Genomic DNA, 22,115 nt, shown 5'->3' with positions numbered 1-22,115 from the left:
GCACAGGCTTTGGTTGAATAGGGTGCCTAGTGGTGCAGAGAGCTCTTGCCCGAGTTCGTGTAGGACAGCCAGAGATGTTGTCAGGTCCCATGGAGGCTGTATTTTCTTGCATTTGAGAGGGCATTAATAGCCTGCTCCCTGGTAAAACTCTGGGAATGTGGGTGTAATCAATGGCCTCTAGTACCTAAGGAAATTGTTCATTTTATAGAACACCCATGTAGTGGTGTTTGTCTACTCTGGCATCAGTAGGTATCACATATGCTTTACCATATGTTGCAGCATAACACCAAGGAACTGTTGCAGTATTTATGATGTGGATGCCTGTGATATGTCCATTGGGTCCCCCGATGGCTGCAGAAAGGTTTGTGTAGCAATAATAGTCAATGCTACAGCCTCATTGTGGACATCAGCTGTGAGAACCACCCTTAGCATATGCTGCTTGGCTAACACAGATGCTACTATTTTAGCTCAGTGTCTGCCTCTGTTCACAAAGAAATGATGGTTTACAAACTCACTGGCAGCCATGAGTCATCATACAACTTTTATGCATTTCCGAATTACTCTGACATGCTTACTGTCATCTGCATGCACAGTTGGGTTCATCACCATGATGTTACCCATTTCTACATCATTCTATGGTCATTTACATAAGATGCTGACTGCACAATTTCATGCAATTCTTTAAATTGGCACAACCCTGCATGCCACTACTCGCACTGCATTTTCATGCAATGCATTGTGCTATTTGTTTCTGAATATTGGCCTTAGTTAATGCCTAGGTTTGTCATCCCTGTTTTCTGTGCAGTTATGAAAAATAAAATATAAGGAAAGACATATTTAAATAAGAATACACTAGATATGATAAATGTAACATTTTGATTTTCAGAATGGAACAAAACATTAACAAATTTTACAAAACTTTAACTTTTTCTTCACATTAACAGCACTATTTTTACAGATAAGTGTACCCAACAAATACAGATGGCATGTCTGAGATCCCTTACCTAGAGAAATCATGTTCTCATAGTTCTCTACCATCACATTTCTGTGTAGCTCTTTCTGCCGTTTATTTAACATCTTCCACTCCTCTCCTGAAAACTCAACAGCGACATCTGCAAAACTTTCTGGAACCTGAAAGCAGAAAATATTTACTTGTTCTTCATCTGTATGGAGAAGAGAGTTTAAAATGTTTCAAAAGAAAAGCAACTATGCTCAAAATTGCCAAAGGAGCAGTAGTTGCTAATCTGAGAGAATTAATAAATCTTATTTTCCTCACTCAGTGAAGGCTTTATAAAAAAACTCATCTTTTTTAGGAGTGGATAACAGCCAGAATGACAGCATCTGTTAATTCACTTTCAGTAAAACGCCACTTACTTCAGAGCAGTTAGAATAATAAACAGTGCAAGACATGAATTCATTAACATGTAAAGGAATATCAAATGATATGGTTTTATAACATAGGCACGTGACCTACTGCATTCAGACGGACTCAGAAGGCCAAAAAATTTAGCTATTAAATTAAATGAAATCAGTTCTGACAACCATTTTTTTTGTGTGTGTGTGTGTGTGTGGGGGGTCTTTGTCTCGGATTCTTTTTTTAAATATCTTTAATAAACTTGAGACAGAGACTTCTGGCAAAGATGAAAATGCCCTAATATATCTTTGAGGCCTACTGGAAAACTGTCCTAATAAAATGCCCTGTAGAAAGTCACTCTGCACATACAAATGGTACATGACATGCACTAGATGTGGGAATCATTTGAAATGCCTGCACAATGAACATAATACACAGTTTCTAAAACCCTGAGTGTTGTATACCACATGGCAAATGAGAGTAGAAACCCTCCTGGCCAGTACAGCAGTGGCCATGTGGCCCAGATGAGCCTTATTGGGAATGGGGGTGCAGTAAATGGCCCCTAGTTCCTCCAAGAAATGGGCTATTTTACAGAACACCCACACAGCACTTTTTGTCTCCTGGCATAAGTAGGTATCGCATATGCTTTACCACATGTTGCAGCATAACTTCAAAGAAATGGTGTAGTATTTCTGATGTGGATGCCTGTGATATGCCCACTTTTTCCCCCTGGTGGCTGCTGGATGGTCTTATAACAAAAGGTAGCCAATGGTAGAGTCCCCAAGATTAGTATTCCATAAAAAACTTCTCCAAGGCTGACTCTGTGCTCCTAAAAACAGAAGTGGCTAACTTCACGGCACCCATGTCAATGGAAAACAGATGCAGGACTGCTGAATCATACACCAATGCACTGTAGGAGCACATACATAAATGCATGGAACTCGCCATACCAAACAGAACCAAGATGCTCTCCTCCAAAAAAAGGAAGCCAATCTGATGGCCCCCTGTCATTAATAAACTCTACAACAGAAGGAAGAAACTGTTGCAGAAAAAGGTGAAGCCCCAAGACTGGAAAAACTCCCTTATTAGCCTCAACAAAAAGTTGAGATCCCTCATCAAAACCCCTACAGCGAGTAATGAAGGCAGAATTGTGGCAGACACTAAAAACAACCACAAAGCATTCTTATGTTATGTCAATAATCTCCATAGCAATACCCAGGTTTGCTATGAGTTACTGCACAATGGTACCTCCTATACTGAGCCAACAGATACTGCCGACAGATTCAGTGCTAACTTTGGTGGACCAATCACAACACCGGAGGAATGGCAGGCAACCAGCATTACTGCAGCACAGATTAAAGCTGCATTGTTCAAGGCCAAGAATACAGCTTCCATGGGATCTGACAATATCACTGGATGTGTTCCACATGAACTACAAAATGAACTGGCACCACATCTGTGTGCCCTGTTCAATCACAGCTTCACCTCAGGCTTTGTCCCTACCGAATGCCGCACTGCTACAGTCATCCCTCTCCTTAAAGGGGGAGTGACTACAGACCCTGGGAATTATCTCCCCATTATCCTGATGAGTCTGATATGTAAGGCTATGGAGCGCATCATCATGGACCTAATTAACAAGGATATAGGGAAGCTCCAAACTCTAGATCTCATGCAATTTGGTTTTGTGAAAGGTAGATCATGCCTGCTCAACCTGGTTAACTTCTTTGAGTCAGTCACCAGAGCTGTAGATGACAAGACAGTTCATACAGCCTACCTCGATCTAGCCAAGTCCTTGGATACCATTCCCCACCCAGCAATTATTGATAAACTCACAAAACTAGGTATCAACCCCTATATCACTAGGTGGATTGCAAACTGGCTCACAGATAGAACCCACAGTGTGAAAGTAGCGGACTCAAAGTCAGATTGCCAACCAGTCATGAGTGGAATCCCACAGGGATCATTCCTGGGTTCTCTCCTATTTAGCATCTACTTCTCAGAAGTCCAGGCGAACACGGAGGGACTCTGGCTGACGAAGTTCGCAGATGAGTGCAAGCTGGGAGCCATTATTAACTCCCCAAATGATGTATACATCCTACAGAAAGGCCTCACTGAGACCAATGACTGGTGTTGAAACCACGGCCTTAAGCTTAATGCCAAAAAATGCGTCATCTCCTTTGGGAAAAACTCAGTTCCCACTAATCACCACATCGATTGGAGCCCACTGAACACTGAAGATGTTATAAGAGCTCTGGGGACACAGGTTGACAGCAACCTCTCTTTTGACCACCACATTGCCACTGTGGCCAGAAAGTCCTTCTATGTGGCACATCTCAATATCACGGGTTTTGCATCTAGGAAGAAAGAGGTCATCATCTCCCCCTCATTAGGCCAATCAGAGTACAATGCCCCATTTGACATGCACCTCACCTGGCACATGCAACAGCTGGGAAAGGCCACAAAAGAACCTCACCAAGAGGATCCTAGGCCTTAAATGCATATCCTACATGGACAGACTCAAACTCCAGATATTCTCCGTCTCATATCGCCTACTAAGAGGCAATCTCTATTTGACTTAAAGCCATGTCTGACCCAGCTCTATTAGAAATGCTACATCTAAAAGAAATCCCAATCCCTCCACACCACATGCTCCAGAGACCTCAACCTCATTACCACAATCAACAGAACATGCTGGAGGGACGGGTTCATAACCCAGAGACTGCCCATGCTCTGGAACAGACTTCCTATACATGTCAAGCAGAGCACCTCACTGGCCCTCTTCAAGAGAAATCTTGATGAGTGGATGGGAAATAGAAAGTTCACCTCTGGGATCACTCCAGTGGCTCTACTTGATAGAGACACTAGGAACTAATATTGGGCGGCACAATGCCAGGGCACTTCTATGGGCTAGGCTTGTAAAGACTCCAGGGCCATTAGCCTAGTACACACCTATGAACCTATGTACACACCTATGAACCTATGTATCCCACAGGATTCCATGTAAGAACAACAGCTTCCCTGCTTTTGTGTATGGGATCATGAATATGCACATATGAGCCAACAGGGGTGGGATTAAGGCTTAACAGAAATAACTTCAAAGACTATGAATGATATGGTAGCTGACATGGGGATCTCTTATTTCCCCATGCAAGAGAGTCCACCCTTACCTGTTGACTACCCAGATTTTTGCCTCATATTTTTATCAATTTCTCATAAAATTTGTGGTTTTCTGACAAATCACTGGGATGATCGGAGGACTGAAGTCACTAAAGAGAGAAAAAAATTATCAATTTCAACAACTGGCTAAGCTTCTGGTGTCATTCAAAGGGGATCCAGTGTCTGTCAGCCTGGGATGACATGCTCGACAAGCCACAAGGCCCATAACTATACCAGAAGAATGTAGTGCCCCTGAAATCACATTCACTCAGGTTAAAACAGCTCTCTCCAAAGCCAAAAACAGAGCATCAATGGGACCGGACGGTGTACCAGGCTGTGTCCTACACGAGCTCAAAGATGAACTAACCCCTCACCTAAACATACTGTTTAAACTCGGCCTCTCCACAGGCTATGTGCCCATAGAGTGGTGCACAGCAACGGTTATTCCAATCCACAAAGGTAGAGCCACAACAGACCACAGGAACTATCGCCCTATAAGCCTGACTAGCTTGGTCTGCAAAGCTATGGAGCACATAATCATGGATCTCATTAACAGAGACATTGGAAACCTCCAAACACTGGACCCTACCCAGTTCGACTTGGTTAAGGGCAGATCATGCCTCCTAAACCTGGTGGACTTCTTTGAGACAGTTACCAAGGCTATAGACGAGGGAAAGGTGGTCCACACAGCCTACCTAGACCTTGCAAAGGCCTTTGACACCATTCCCCACTCAGGTATTAAAGACAAGCTCACCAGCCTGAACATAAACCCCTACGTCACAAGATGGGTTGCCAACTGGCTCACGGACAGAACCCACATGGTAAGAGTTGCGGGAGCTAGGTCCGACTCTAAACCAGTTACAATTGGCGTTCCCCAGGGCTCAGTCCTAGGACCCCTCTTGTTCGGCATATACCTCTCAGAGGTACAGGCAAGCACAGGAGGACTATGGCTGACCATGTTTGCAGACTACTGTAAACTAGGGGCTATAATTGACTCTCTGGCTGACACAGACATCCTCCAAAAGGGTCTCACTGAGACAGATACCTGGTGTCAAAACCATGGCCTCAAGCTAAATGCCAAAAAGTGCATAGTCATCCCCTTGGGAAAAAACAAAGTACCCACAAACTACCACATATGTGGTAGCCTCCTAAATACGGAAGATGTAATAAGGGTTTTGGGGACCCAAGAAGATAGTAACCTCTCCTTTGATAATCACATTGCCAAAGTGGTTAGAAAATCCTTCTATGTGACCCACCTAATCACAAAAGGGTTTGCATCCAGATCGAAAGAGGTCATTGGGCCCCTCTATGCATCACTCATCAGACCCATCATAGAGTACAATGCCCCATTTGGGATGTACCTTACAAGACACCTGCAACAACTGGAAAGACCACAGACGTACCTCACCAAGAGGATCACTGGCCTCAAGCAGATGCCCTATGCAGCTCGACTGAAGAAACTCCAGCTGTACTCGGTTGCATACCGCCTACTCAGAGGTGATCTCTGCCTGACATAAAAGGCCATGTCCAATCCAGAATTGATGGACATGCTCCACCTAAAGAAAACCATATTCCCTCGAGCCACATGCTCCAGGGATCTAAACCTCACCACAACAATAAATAGGATGTGCTGGAGGGATAGATTCCTGTCCCAGAGATTTCCCATGCTCTGGAACAAGATTCCAATCTACATTAGGCAGAGCTCCTCGCTAACCCTCTTCTAGAGAAACCTTGACGAGTGGAAGGGAAACAAAGTTTATCCCAGGGATCACTTTAATGGCTCTGCTGAACAGAGGCACAGGGAACTAATCTAACGGGGTGGCGAAAGCCAACACATTCCGGATAGGCTTATAAATGCCTTCGGGCAGATAGCCTAGTACCTCCCTATGAACCTATAAATAATGACATACAGTACATCCGAGTTAAAGACTTCAAATCTTATGGAAAATATATAACACGCACCCTGTTACTCTAGAAATGTTCTAAATTTATAAGAGCAGGATTTAAAATCTGTCCTTATTTTTGGGCTTTTACTCCCCCCCCACCCCCATTTTGTTCAGGCTTTGTCCAGATTTCTTTCAATAAGAGGCTGAGATGTATGACATTCTCATTTTAGAGAGGCACTTCACATCATCAGGACAAGGGCATACCCACCTCAAAAACTCGCAAATGAAGGGGGGGTATGACTGGCCATAGCAGCTTGAAAAAAGCACTTCTGACCAGTCCAGTGAAATGACAATTAGCTAGAATTAAAAGTATTTTTCTCGATTACCAATGAAAGCAGGAGAAGGACAATACAATTTAGAGTGACTGCATCTGCTCAAACAAAATTGTTCTATCCAATGATCAGTTGTTAATCCCTTTTAAATGAATGACCTGACTGGCTGCAGTAGTTGAGGTTTACCATGACAGAGCCCTGTAGCAGCAGGAAAAAATAAAGAACTTGAACGAAAGATGCCTATTTTACAAATAACAGTTAAAATGCGATAACAGAATCAGGAAGTAGTTTGGAAAACAGTGGAAAGATGTGAATTAATAAAAAAGTACAGTTGTGTACACTTACCATAAATGTAGATGTTCGAGTGTATTCACTGTTGCAGTCATTACATTTGGGTTATCTGCTTGCAGGTAGTCCTCAGTCAGCCTGATTAACAAAGTCTTGGGTCCTGCGTCAGTTGCTGTCCCTTCATCCATGATGTAAGGTCGTCAGGGGTATAAAACATGCAGCCGAAGCCATTGCATCAGTTTTTCTTGCCCCAGATGTCAGGTGCCCCCCCCCCCAATGGGAAGCATTTAAACATAAAAACACAAAGGTATACCTCCAACAAAAAAGCAAATACACTAAAAAGCTTTTAAGCATAGTAAAGGAAAGTAGAGGTATAGCCAAAAGAAGTTAGGGGGCTGGAGGGAGGGTAACCAGGACTGCAACAGTGAATACACTCGAACATCTACATTTATGGTAAGTGTACAGAACTGTACTATGTTCTTCGTGTTTCACTGTTGCAGTCATTACATTTGCTAGATTCCCAAAGCTAAGGATGGGAGGAGGCAATTAGATAGCATTAGGACCAGCTATAAGGCCCTGCAAGACTGCAGTGGCAAAGCCAGCTCTGGATTTAGAAAAAATTGGCAAATGATAATGCTTGGTGAAAGTATGTACAGAATTCCAGGTAACAGCTTCTAGGATGTCCCTGGTAGCCACTCCTCTGAGAAAGGCTGTAGAGGAAGATGCAGCCCTGGTGGAGTGAGGTCTGATCCCCTGTGGGATAGGTTTTTCATGGTGCTTATAGTAGAAATGAATGCAATGGCCTATCCATTTAGAAATGGTTTGCTTTGAAATAGCCTTCCCATCTGCCCCTGCAGCAAATGCCACCAGCAGTTGTTCGGATTTCTTTTGAGGTGTAGTCCTGTCCAAGTAGAATCGGAGTTGTCTGTGCACATCTAAAGAATACAGTATCCGTTCCCTTTTGTTCTGTGGATTAGGAAAGAAGGTTGGCAAATGAATGGACCGATTAAGAGCCACACTGGATACCACCTTGGGCACGAAGGATGGATTGCTTCTGAGGGACACCCTGTCCGCATGAAAGATGATGAAAGGCTCCACTGCCATAAGGTCCTGTAATTCAGATACCCTTCTTGCTGAAGTGATTGCTAAAAAGAAAGCTGTTTTCCAAGAAAGAAATTTTAAGTCTGCAGTAGCAGCTGGCTCAAAAGGAGGTAGAGTGAGTTTCTCCAAAACAAAGTTAAGGTCCCAGACTGGGGTTGGAGCTCTCCTGGGTGGTCTCAAATGTTTTGCCCCTCTGAGGAACTGCTTGAGCAGTGGATGAGAGAAGAGGGGAGGTTCTGCGTTATAATGAGCTGAAATGGCTGAGGTGTGAATTTTGATGGAGGAAAAAGACGGGTCCTTGTGAAGCATCTCAGTTAAGTATTGTAAAATCTGAGGTAAATTGGGCGCTGCTGTGCTCATCCCTCGAGATTGGTTCCAGGCACAGAATCTTCCATTTTTCAGCACAGAATCTTTTCCAGTTTTCAGCATAAGATTTTCTAGTACTAGGCCTCCTTGCCTCTAAAATGATATCCATCACAGGTTTACTGAGGGATGGTACAGGAGAGATTAGGTAATTAGCCAGGCTGCTGGGTTCAGTGTTAGAAGCTGAGGGTGAAGAATCTGGTTCTCCTGCTGAGACAACAGGGAAGGAGTCTGAGGCAGGTGCCATGGGGATAACTGTGACACACTGTGCAGGAGGGGGTACCAGTGTTGGCGTGGCCAGTCTGGGACAATCAAAATCATCCTTGGTTTGTCCTGTTTAATTTTTAGTAGTACTCTGGAGAGCAGAGGCAGAGGGGGGAAGGCATAGACTGATAGGTTTTTGCAGCTGAAGGACAGAGCATCCACTTTCCAGGCTTGTTTGTGGGGAGTCCTTGTGCAAAATTTGTCCAACAGGTAGTTCTGGGGACAGGCAAACAGGTCTATATCTGGGCTCCCCCATTTGCTTGTCAATATGTTGAAAATCCTTGGTTCCAGTTTCCACTCGTGTGGGTCCATGAGGTTTCTGCTTAGTCCGTCTGCCAGTGTATTTAATTTTCCTGGCAAGAATTGAGCTTGTAGGTGCACTTGGTAGCTCAAGGCTGTGTTCCACAATACCATGGCTAGTCTGCAAAGGGGGTAAGAATGTGTACCCCCCTGCTTGTTTATGTACCACATAAACAGTGGTGTTGTCCATCTTTACCATTAGTTGTCCTGGAAGAATGTGGCCCTTTAAGGCGGTCAGAGCATTCTGTGCAGCTAACATTTCTTTTCGACTGATATGCAGGTGACTGGAGAACAAGCATACTGGTGCCAGTGTACAAGAACAAAGAGGACATCCACAACTGTGGACAGTACAGAGGCATCAAACTCCTACCACATTGCAGGAAAGTTCTGGAGAGGGTGATTGATAAACAGATGCGCAGAATAGTAGAATGTAAGATGGGAGATGAACAGTTCAGATTCAGATCAGGATGCAGCACAATTGACCTGATGTTTGCATTGAGACAGATACTTGAGAAGAAACTAGAGAAGAGGAGAGAGTCAAACTGGGCTTTCCCAGACTTGGAGAAAGCATAGGACAAGGTCCCAAGAAAGCTTATCTGGGCAGTACTGCGGTGGTTTGAAGTCCCAGAAACATTGGTAGAATTAGTACAGGCTATGTACAAGGACTCAGTGACTCAAGTATGAACAGTGTTTGGCCTCACAGAGGCGTTCCCAGTGGGAGTGGGTGTACACCAGGGTTCAGCACTGAGCCCACTGTTGTTCATACTGGTAATGGACTACATCAGCAAACAGCTAAGCGTGGTCAGAGCAACAAAGCTGCTGTATGCAGACGATGTGGCAATACAGGCAGACTCTGATCTAGAACTTCAGCAAAGGATAGGAGAATGGAATGCAAATCTGAAGGCACGTGGGATGAAACTAAGCACAGATAAGACAGTGGTAATGGCAGCAGATTGGGGAAATCAGAAGAAGCTGAGAATAGAGATAGATGGGAAGATAGTGGAACAGGTAAACAGCTTCAAGTATCTGGGAGGGGTGGTTGAGGAGAAGGGCAGTCTGAATGAAGAGGTCAAGGCTAGAATCAGAGGGGCTGCAGCCAACTGGCATAGAGTATCAGGTGTAGTCTATGACAGAAGAATGCCAAAGAAGCTGAAAAGTAAGGTGTACAAGACAGTGGTGCAACCAGTACTACTGTATGGTACAGAAACCTGGGCAGTAAAGGCAGAGCAGATGAGGAAGCAAGAGGTGATGGAAATGAAGTGCCTGAGAAGGGTGGTAGGATGCACACTGCGGGACAGGCGAAGAAATGAGGACATAAGCGCAGAAGCCAAAGTAGCTCCAATTGCAGAAAAGATCAAAGATTACAGATTACGATGGTATGGGCACATGTGTAGAAAAGCAGAAGATAATCTGGTGAGGGAGATTTGGGACAGACAGGAAGAAGGTAAGAGGAAGCGAGGGCATCCAGCAAAGAGGTGGATGGATTGTGTGAAAGAAGATCTGCGACAGTCAGGCATGAGTGTTGAAGAAGGCAGGAGAGTGGCACTGAATCGAGAGAGTTGGCAACAGTTAATACGATACCCAGACCCCATGTAAATAGGAAAAAGGGGGATGGTGGATGGTGATGATGATGATGATATGCAGGTGCATTTGACTTGGGTTCCATTTGCCCTGAATGCACTTCCCTGCCAGGTGAGCCCCCCATGCATAGTCTGATGTGTCTGTTGTTAGGGTTTGGGTGGCAGAGGGTGGTGTGAAAGATAGTTCCTTGTTTTGGTGACAGGCCTCTGCCCACCAAAGGAACTCTAGGCGTAGGCAAGGTATGATAGGAATCATTGCTTCTAGATCCTGAGAATGTTGACACCATAGGCTTTTTAGATACCACTGTAGTTTCCACATATGCAGTCTTGCATATGGAATTAGAAGAATGCAGGAGGCCATGAACCCCAAGGCTTGCAGTATTTGTCTTGCAGATAGCAGGGTTTTTGTGGCCACTTGCTTGAAGTAGGTTGTCAAGTGAATTTGTTTCTCTGGCATGAGGTAGGCCATCTGGGAAGTTGTATTCAAGCTTGCTCCCAGGAATATAATTTGTTGACAGGGTACCAGGTGTGATTTCTTTTTGTTTATGGTGTACCCCAGACAAGTTAGAACCCTTTGTACAAAAGGCCAGATGATTCAAACGCATGTCCTGGGTTTCTGCATGAATTAGACAATCGTCCAGGTATGGGTATATTTGAATATTTCTTTGCCTGCAAAATGCAGTAACTGGAGCTAGGCACTTTGTGAATACCCCGAGTGCAGAAATAAGCCAAAGGGCAGTGCAGAGAACTGATAGTGTATGTAACCTGCTTTGAAGCGTAGGTATCTTCTGTAAGATTCCCTAATTGGGATGCACAGGTATGCTTCTTATAAATATAGTGTTGCCAACCAGGCATCTTTGCCTAGCATAGGAAGTAATTGGTGAAGAGTCAGAATCTTGAATTTTGGAATCTCCAAAACGGTGTTTAGAGTAGACAGGTCCAGGATAGGACGCCATGAAATGTCTTTTCTGGGCTCCAGGAAAAAGTCTTGAGTAGAAACCTTGTCCATTTTCCTCTTCTGGTACCAGCTGAATAACCCCCATGCTTAAGAGCGACAGTACTTGTTTTTGGGCCTTTGCCCACTGATTTGGGGGTAGGTCTGGCCACCCGCTTAGTGTTGGCAACGTGTGGAAGTGGAATCTGTATCCCTGGGACACTATATTTATTCCAGCATTTTGTTATGTGGCCGTATTAGTTTCTGCTGGTTTGTTGGGAATTCTGCTGAGAGCCAATGCAGCCATATGGAAACTACTTGTTTGTTAAAATCCTTCTTGGCAAAGGACACAAACCCCTTATTGGGGTTAGTCTCGAGTGTTTCAGTGGATGTGGACAGTCCTATCAATGTGCAGTTGGAAGGTACTGTGACATTTAACAAAAAGATGGAACTTTTGGAAAGAAAGGTAGGCGCTTACAAATGCCTACAATGGCAACGCTTTAGTTTTTCAGCTTACCTGGATAGAGGCATTGTACCAAGGGGGCTTAGAATTTTGAAAATGCCCTCATATGGCAACGCCTATCCAGATCTTTTAAAACGCTGGCAACAGTTAAACATCAAACTGAGATTGGATTATATGACTTTAATGAAGGAGTTTTTTTCTAAAAATGAAAGAGACTTAAAAGAAGAGATCATTAATATGGAGAATGAAATTATGGCCATGTCTTGTTTTTTCTAGTATGCTAACCATATATCAACAGATGCTGGATAGATTACAGAATCTTGATGATCGCCATGAAGCAACTAAAAAACGTAAATTACTGAGAGATATGGCCGATTTCCAAAAAGGCCATATATTTTCTTGGCCTAAGAATGAACCTATTAATATGGTCTCCAAGAAAAATTATTCTCGTCCTACTTCCATCAATGTTTTGGATGAATTTCCAGAAGCTAAAACTAATAACTTTGTTTCAAATTCATCCACCATCCTATCGGGTGAAGTGTCTGAAACCACACCCCCTGTGATGATGTCAGTATTAGCAGAGATGGACACTAATACGCATGACACCGTGTCTGCAACTAGTGGGGAGTTACTACGAGATGAACATGAGGGTGGAAAGTTGTATACGAAGAAAAGTCAACAGTTAGTTTTAAATTTTTCACAAAAGCGTTTTCAATTAGACCAGCCGGAGAAAGTGCAAGAGAACAATGCGCTGAGAGGCAGGTCTTTGACAAGACAAACTATAAATCCAACTGTAAATTCAATGAAACACAAGAACGACAGTCCAATGGGACAAGGGAAAATGAGCCGGAGTTAAGTAAAGGTATTCTAAACTTATCTAACTTTGTCCTGGATGCTTTCCATTTCTCTTTATTTCAGAAAAGATTAAGTTTTATACCTACAGCAAGTGACGATTTGGTATCTGCTTTAACTGATTTGAAACAGTTAGAAGTATAAATCTTGAGCTTTTTATATATATATATATATATATATATATATATATATATATATATATATATATATAAAAAGTGTCTTGCTTTGACCGGTCTGTTTGTAAAAAGCGCAGCACTTTTATACCGGTTAGTGTACCAGTTTTAACAGCTTTCCCTGATTTGTGCGAGGCTGAATTAAGAAGCTTATACTCTACTGCTATTAAGACAAAATGTTACAATTTGAATTATAATGAGTATTTAGCTTTGAGGAATTTGGAAGTATGTAACAATATCATCATTAAACAGGCCGATAAGGGGGCTGTTGTAGTTATCATGGATCGTGATAATTATATGTAATTGATTTTCTAAATGAGGGGAATGCTTTTAAACAAATTAGTCCTAGTGACTTTAAGAAGCATATCAGTATTTTTAACATGCTGGTTTATGAGTTACAGGTTAATGGTGACATTGACTTGGATCGGTTTCATAAATAATAATGTTTTTCTGTTTGACAAGCTGTTGTATTTACAGCTTACCGATGTGGCAATGGGCACACCGGTAGCCAATACATATGCAAATTTGGTTTTGCACCAATGGCAATTACAATTTATTCATGATAGTTCTAAATTTTTGAATGGCAATGTTTGTTTTTATCAACGGTTTGTCGATGATGTTTTTTTTAATTTGGAAAGGCTCTCTAAATGAGATAATGGATTATATTGATTATTTGAAAACGACTACTACTTTTTTAAAATTTAAAATGATTGTTTCAGACAGTGAGATCACATCTGTTGATGTGAAAATCAATTTTGGAAGATGGATTGTTACATACTAATATTTATAAGAAGGATTGTTAAAGCTCAGTTTATTAGAGCCAGTAGACTCAATACGGCTGATGCAACATTTCAAAACACAGTTAGATGAAATGTTGAATAAGTTTTTAAATAGTGGGTATGATTATGATATGTTGATGGATTTAAAGACTAGTACTATACAGAACAGAAAGACTACATGCAGACCATTTTTTAGGACTACTCAGACTGTTATTGAACAAGCTCCTGATTTTATCAATGATATACCAAAGTTGGATAAATTTAGGAATGTTACTACATTTAGTAATAAAACATATTTGGTTAAACGTATTATTAAGAAGAATTGGACGGTGCTGATGGCGTCTCCTGAGATAAGAAACCTTTTGTGTAGTAAACCTCATTTTTCATATAGGAATGTGAAAACTTTAAAAAGTAGATTATGTTATAAGGACTTTGGCCAGAATCTTAATCAGTATGATTTGACTCGCCATGGTACATTTAGATGTATGAACTTCACATGCTGTGCAGATATTGTAGATAATCCTAATAGCTCTTATGTTCATCCTACCACTGTTAAGACTTGCATGTTTAGGTTTACAACAAATTGTGGTAGTATTAATGTTGTGTATCTAGCAACATGCGTTGTCTGTCCCTCATTTTATGTGGGGAAAACCACACGCAAGTTAAAGGAGCGAGTAATTGAGCATAAATCTGAAGTCAGAAGGGGGAATGAGAAAAATGCTTTGTATAAGCATATCAAAGCATGTGGTGTAGAACATAGATTTAAATTTAGAATTATTGATATGGTTATTCCATCTCTTAGAGGTGGAGATATCAATAACCTATTGGAGATCAAAGAGTATGAGTGGATTCTAAAGCTTGCAGCTGATCGCTCGCCTGGTTTAAATACTGCTGCTAGTTTAAAACCAGTTTTAATGAAGTTACAATGAACTAAATTATGTAACTGAAGAGATATTTTTATGTTTGTTGAAGTTTCTTTATCTATGTATAAATTTTGATAATTTTTTTCATAAATATATAAATATATATATATATATATATATATATATATATATATATATATATACACATACACACATACACACACACACACACACACATATATATATACATACACACACACAAAAAATTCTTTAATCCAGACAGCTTCTTAACCGAATTGCAAGCATGTGACTGGTCACCACTAACCTATCTAGAACTAGACGAAGCTGTTAACTATTTTAATACGAACTTCCTTCAAATCCTAGACTCCCATGCATCTTATCGCTCCACTAGAATAAAAACCAAGTCTGCCCCTTGGCTCACAAAACAAACTAGGCAAAAGATACTCCTCAGAAATAAAGTCTGGGCCAAATGGAGATCTACTAAATGTCCAACAACCCACCTCCAATTTAAGCAGCTAAGAAATGCCACAAAAAAGGATATTCTCAGAGACAAAAAAAATTTCTACCTACACCTTCAACAAACTCCACAAAAATTCTGGTCTGGGATAAACAAACTTCTTCCAACCTAATCCCCGATGCCTTTAATAACTATTTCACAGATGCCATTCAAACCCTGGCCAATTCTTTACCACCCTTCACTGCTTCCCAACCAAATAACTGCAATACTTCTTTACCTACCTTTCAAATACAACCGGTATCTACATCTCTCATCTGTAAGCTACTTCAAAAATTGAAACCTTGCACCCCTTCTGCCGACCTTCTCCCATCTGAATACCTACACATAGCCACAAAAGCCACAGACTATCCCATCTCTATCCTTATTAACAGAACTATCTCTGAGGGCAAAATCCCTGCTTTATGGAAAATATCCCATATCATCCCTCTACATAAAGGAGGACCATCTACTGAGCTCTCTAACTTTCGCCCTATTGCTCTACTCTCCCCATTAGCTAAGATAATGGAAAAATGTATTCACAAACTGCTTAACCACTTACTACAAAATAACCTACTGGCAAACTGTCAACATGGCTTTAGGCCATTCCATAGCACATCTACTGCCCTTTTATCCTTTACCGACTCTATATATAAAAATCGTAACAATAACTCATTTTCCTCTGCACTATTTATTGACCTGTCAAAAGCCTTTGACATGGTTAACCATAACCTACTGCTAGACAAACTAAAGGCTCACTCTCTTGATCCTCAAGCCATACAATGGTTTAGATCTTATCTGGAAAATAGACAGCAAGCAGTACTTTGGCATAACAATCTGTCTTCACTACTTCCAGTAAATATTGGAGTACCCCAGGGCTCTATCCTAGGTCCCCTACTCTTCTCCTTATTTATTAATAACTTACACATGAACATACCTCAAGCCACCTGCATTCAATATGCAAATGACTCCACCTTGATATGTACAGCCAAGAATATATCCTCTCTCCACTCCCTCACCCAAACTGTTTTTCAGAATGTTGAAAACTGGTTTATGCAACACTGCCTCCTCCTTAATCCCAAAAAAACAAAACTACTGCTTTTTACTCCTACTCATAAATCACCCATCCCTTTCTTCTCTATAACCTCTAACAATGGTACCAACATCAACCCAGAGACTACAACCCGCCTACTAGGTGTAACTATTGATAATCACCTCAACTACGATGAACACAAACTCCACTATAAAGTCTGTTAACATAAAACTTGGCACCCTCTATAGAATAAAATCCTTCCTTACCCCTTCTGCAAGGAAAACAATTGCCCAGACCCACCTCATCTCCACCCTCTTCTATGCCTCAGTTATATATACCAACCTATCCAAAAACAACCTCTCTAAACTCTCCACCTGTTATAATAGCATAGCTAGATTCATCACATGTTCCCCCTTTAAAACTCACCACTGCCTTAACCTCAAACAACTTCGATGGCTAGAACTGAAAAACCATATACTCTTTCAACAATTACTTATTACGCAAAAGATCCTGTACCACCCTAACAGCACCCCTATCCTCACTAATCTAATTACACCATACACTCCTGTACCACCCTAACAACACCCCTATCCTCACTAATCTAATTACACCATACACTAATCTAGCTACACTACGCTCTGCTAACAAGCTTCTAGTTTCCTCAAATAAAGCTAACAACAAAGCCGGGGATTCACTTTTCTCGAACACTGCAGGAAAATTCTGGAATCAGCTTCCTGCTGAATTATCTACCCTTGCTTCTACTTCTCTTTTTAAAAAACAACATCTTAAAGAACATCTGAAAGCTCATTGGCTTTGTCCATGTACTAACCCAGACTGACATCTTTTTCCCTTTCTATTCTTAACCCTATCCCTTCTCCTTTAACCTTTGCCTCCAAATCTATTTACTACTCTTCCTCTGGAATAAGACAATAACATACATATTCTTTCCCTTAACTAAGACTTGCTCATACCTTCTAGTGTGATTTGTAGAATTGTTTTAGATTAATTTTTGTAGAATTGTTTAGTTAATTTTTACTAAAACTGTTTAGTATACAAATGTATTATTATAACTGCTCTCCCCGGGTCTCTACTGAAAATGGACATATATCCAGCTAGACTAGCCCGATCAACAAATGTAAAATAATAATAATATATATACATATATATATATATATATATATATATATATATATATATATATATATATATATATATATATATATGTATATGATTTTATGGTTGTCACATGATGTTGGCTGCAGTCATGTGATTTTTTTGGTTCCTATTTAAAGCATATGGCTGTTATTCATGTTTGTATTGGTATTGAAGAAGGGTTTTTGCCCGAAAGCTTTGCCTTTTTATAAAGTGTTTTTCTCAATGGTTGGTGTGTTGTCTACAGTTCTTATATTCCAGCATTTTGTTGTGTGACACTATTTAAAACCCATTTGTCGTGGGTAATGAGTTCCCAGTTCTTTGCACGAAGAGCAATCTTTCCCCCCAAAGGGGCAGTCAGTTGATAAGTGCTTGGAAATTTTAAAAGGAAGTCATTGAGACAGTTTACCATGGGGGGGTCTTATTACGCCCAGATTTGGAAGTGGAGGCCCCCCACAGCTTAGTCCTGTGGGTCCCATGGGACTGAAACTTGGGGTTTTTGCTGTGTCTGGGTTTGGCTTCAGAAGACCTGGAAGGGGCTGGAAAGGACCAATTCTTAGAGAGACTAAATCTAGGAGGCTGAACTTGTAAGAAATCTTTAATAGTTTGCATAGATTTAGCTTTACCTTCCATCTTTTTAAGAACTTCCTCAGCCTTGTTGCCAAACAGGCGGTCCTGATTTAAGGGAGCGTCCAACAATTTAGCTTTAACATGATCAGGGAAAGATTGTTCCTTAAGCCAAGCATGCCTTCTGAGCACAGACCCAGTAACAGCGGCCCTGCAAGAGGCCTCTAATGAATCAAAACCACATTGCAAAGTATGTTTTCCAACTTGTTCAGCAGAATGCATTAAATCCTGTAATTATTTTCCACACAGTCAGGAATCAACATAATTTTCTGTTTAAGCAATCCAACAACATGTTGCTGATACTATGAAACTGGCATTTTAAAGCCCTAATGGCCAAGGTTGCAGAAGTGTAGACCTTCTTACCCCATCTATCCAGCGCCCTGGAGTCTCTATCAGAAAGGGTAGGATTTTTAGCAGTAGAAGTTTTAATGCCCTTGGGCCCCTGTGAACTATCCGCAATAGGATTTTTATAAAGGAACTTGTGTGACTCAGGGACTCTGTAGTATCAGTCTGGTTTTCTGGAAGCAGGAGGCAAGGAATCAGGGGTCAAACTAGATTCTGAAAAAGCATCATCAACAATGTCTAGTACAGGAGGAATAGCTAAAGGCCTATGCTGAGGTAGGAGTAAGAAATCCCTAAGACTCTTTTTTGAATCAGAAAAATCCTGGCTTTCCCAGTGGAAATGCTTGGTTAGAGTATGTAAGGTTTCCCCAAAAGAAAAATCTTCTGGAGGCTTACATTTAAATAAGAGCTTTAGAACTATAATCACCAAGTTAGCTTAGTATTTCGAGCGAACTGTTGTCAAACTGGATGGAGAAAAGGTTTTTTTTTTTTTATTTAATAACTGAAAGACTAATAAGGGAGTAGTAAGGATGAAATAATGGAGAATGGAAGACTGAATAAAAGAGTTGAAGGAAAAAAGGAAATGAAAGCTCTTAAAGATATAAAGGGAGGCAAAATGTTAAATGTAGACCCATCTGCAAAAGGAGGATTTATATCCATGAGAAAGAGAGACATAGGTTCATAGGTAGGTACTAGGCTATCTCCCCTAGGGAATTTATAAGCCTAGCCAGAGTGTGTCAGCTTTCGCCGCCTCATTGATTAATTAGCTGAGCCTCTGTCAAGAAGAGCCAATGAAGTGATCCCAGGGGTGTATTTTCTGTTACCCATCCACTCGTCAAGGTTTCTTTTGAAGTGTTAGTGAGGGGCTCTGCCTAATGTAGGTAGGAATTTTGTTCAAAAGCATGGGGAGTCTCTGACAGGAATTTATCCCTCCAGCATGTTCTATTTATTGTTGTGGCGAGGTTTAGCTCACTAGAGCGCGTGGCTCGCAGTGACTTGGACTTCTTTAGGTGAAACATGTCCATCAATTCTGAGTTGGACATGGCTTTGTAAGTCAGGCAGAGATCACCTCTGAGTAAGCGATATGCTCAGTACAGCCAGAGTTTTTCCAGTCGGGCTACATAGGACATATGTTTGAGGCCAGTAATCCTCTTGGTGAGGTACTTTTGTGGTCTTTCCAGCTGTTGGAAGTGTCTTGTGAGGTACATCCCAAATGGGGCATTGTACTCTATGATGGGTCTGATGAGTGACGAGTAGAGGGGCACTAGATGCGAACCCTTTAGTAATTAGATGGGCTACATAGAAGGATTTCCTAACTACTTTGGCAATATGATTGCCAAAGGAGAGATTACTATCTACCTGGGTCCCCACATCTCTTATTACCTCTTCTGTATGAAGGGGGCTGCCACCTATGGGGTAATTCATGGGTGTTTTGTTTTTCCCAAACGGGATGACTATGCATTTTTTGACATTTAGCTTGAGACCATGGACTTTGACACCAGGTGTCCGTCTCAGTAAGGCCCTTTTGGAGAATGTCTGTGTCAGCCGGAGAGTCAATTATGGCTCCCAGTTTGCAGTCATCGGAGAACTTGGTTAGCCATAGTCCTCCTGTGTTTGCCTGTACTTCTGAGAAGTATATGCCAAACAGTGAGGGGTCCCAGGACAGAGCCTTGTAGGACACGATTGTGACTGGTTTACAGGCAGACCTGGAGCCCGCTATTTTTACTGTGTGAGTTCTGTCTGTAAGCCAGCTGGCAACCCATCTCATGACGTAGGGGTTTATGTTCAGGCTGGTGAGTTTTTCTATAATTCCCAAGTGGGGAATGGTGTCAAAAGCCTTGGCAATGTCAAGGTAGGCTGTATGAACCACCTTCCCCTCATCTATGGCCTTGGTGACTGTCTCGAAGAAGTCAACCAGGTTTAGTAGTCATAATCTGCCCTTAAAGCCGAACTGGGTCGGGTCAAGTGTTTGGAGGTTCCCAAAGTCTTTGTTAATGAGTTCCATGAGGATACACTCCATAGCCGTGCAGACCAGGCTAGTCAGGCTTATGGGGCGATAGTTACCAGGGTCAGTTGTGGCCCCTCCTTTGTAGAGTGGAATAACTGTTGTTGTGCGCCATTCTATGGGCACGTAGCCTGTGGAAAGGCTGAGGTTGAACAGTGTGTTTAGGTGGGGGGTTAGTTTGTTCTGTAGTTCGTGCAAGACGCAGCCTGGGACACCATCTGGCCCCACTGACGCTGTGCTTTTGGCTTTTGAAAGGGCTGTTTTCAATTGTGAGTCTGTGATTTCCGGGACACTACACTTCCGGTATTGTTGTGGGCCCTTTTGGGGGTGAGAGGGGAGTGAAGTTTGCACTGAATCTATCTGCCGGGATTGTTGGCAATATCAGTCAGTTCAGTATATTTTGTGCTATTTTGCACTAGCTCAGAGCATATCTGTGAGTTGCCACTTAGATTCTTGACATAAAGAAGGCTTTGTGGTTATCTTTCTAATACTTGGCTATTTTTCTTTTGAAGTTAGCCTTGGAAGATTTTTATGAGGGACCTTAGTTTCTTACTGATACTGATCAGGAATGTCTTTCCTTCTTGGGATTTGCTTTTTTTCTGAACTAGTTTCCCCTTTCTATTGTATAGCCTGTTTATGGCAGGGGTCCACCAGACTGGTTTCCTTCTCTTAGGGGAGTGAGTCTTGGTTTTGCTAGGGATGGCACGATCCATGCATCCTTGTAGGTGCTCATAGAGTGCATTTGTAAAGGTTCCTGCATCTTGGACAAGGTTATCCTTTAGCGTGGGGGCTGTGAAACTTACCACCTCAGTCTTAAGTAAGGTAAAATTTGCTTTAGAAAAGTTTTTCACTGTGGTTTCCTTGGTTGCGGGTGGTGGTGTGGTGTGGACATCCAGAGTGATTAGTTTATGGTCTGATCTAACCAGTGACGGGTTGACCTCCGGAGCGGACCTGTCGCCCATGTTGGTGATGACCAGGTCCAATATGTTTTCACCTCTGGTAGGAAAGTTTACCAGCTGATCTAGGGCATTTGAGTTGATAAATTCCAGGAAGCGCTGGACCTGGGAGTTTGTACTTGAGTAGTTTTCCCAGTTAATGGTAGGGTAATTGAAATCACCCAATATCAAGGTGTTCGGTAGGACCTTCATGTTTTCCTGCGTCTCCAGAAAGGCGGAGTGGTGGTCCTGGGTCATGGAGGGTGATCTGTAGCAGGCCACAATTTGCATTGCAGATTTGCCCGATGTTAGTTGCATATAGATGACCTGAGAGGTGGTATGCTGTGCCACTAACCAGGAGGTGTAGGTATCCTTGATGAATATGGATACACCCCCTCCTTTTGTGTTTCGGTCCATGTTCTGTGGCTGAAATGTGTTGTACGAGTTGTAGCCCGGTACTGCTGGGGTGCTCTGTGGAGCCTTGAACCAGGTTTCAGTTACTGCACAGATGTCGACGTTCTCCATACTGAGGAGTGCTTCGAGCGCATGCATTTTGAGATTTAAACTCCTGGCGTTGAGTAGCATAACCCTCATTTTTTTATTTGTGCTGTTTACGGAGATGGGTTTGACTTTTGAGCCTTGCCTAAAAAAGGCACTATGGGGACAGCAAGAGCCTTGGCCAGCATTCGAAAGCCTAGTGGTGACAGGTGCAAGCCATCTCTTGTGAAGCAATGAGGCTTGTCGAGCATGTCGTCCCAGGCTGACAGACACTGGATCCCCTCTGAATGACACCAGAAGCATAGCCAATTGTTGAAATTT

General features: G+C 42.0%; 1 protein-coding gene across 1 annotated transcript in view; it reads right to left on the bottom strand.

The window, feature by feature from the left end:
* LOC122798700 (zinc finger protein 84-like) overlaps nt 1-22,115 on the bottom strand; it is a 380,959-nt gene that overhangs the window by 280,461 nt on the left and 78,383 nt on the right. The window contains exon 2 of the mRNA XM_044067796.1: nt 1,005-1,131. Within this exon, the coding sequence (XP_043923731.1) occupies nt 1,005-1,131 (127 nt within the window). The remainder of the gene's footprint in view (nt 1-1,004; nt 1,132-22,115) is intronic.

Source organism: Protopterus annectens, chromosome 3.part1 (assembly GCF_019279795.1).
Source record: "Protopterus annectens isolate FY-2018-M chromosome 3.part1, PAN1.0, whole genome shotgun sequence".
In the NCBI taxonomy this organism is placed as follows: Eukaryota; Metazoa; Chordata; order Ceratodontiformes; family Protopteridae; genus Protopterus; species Protopterus annectens.
Note: the sequence above shows the minus strand (reverse complement) of the source record. Positions and strands in the feature narration are given on the sequence as shown.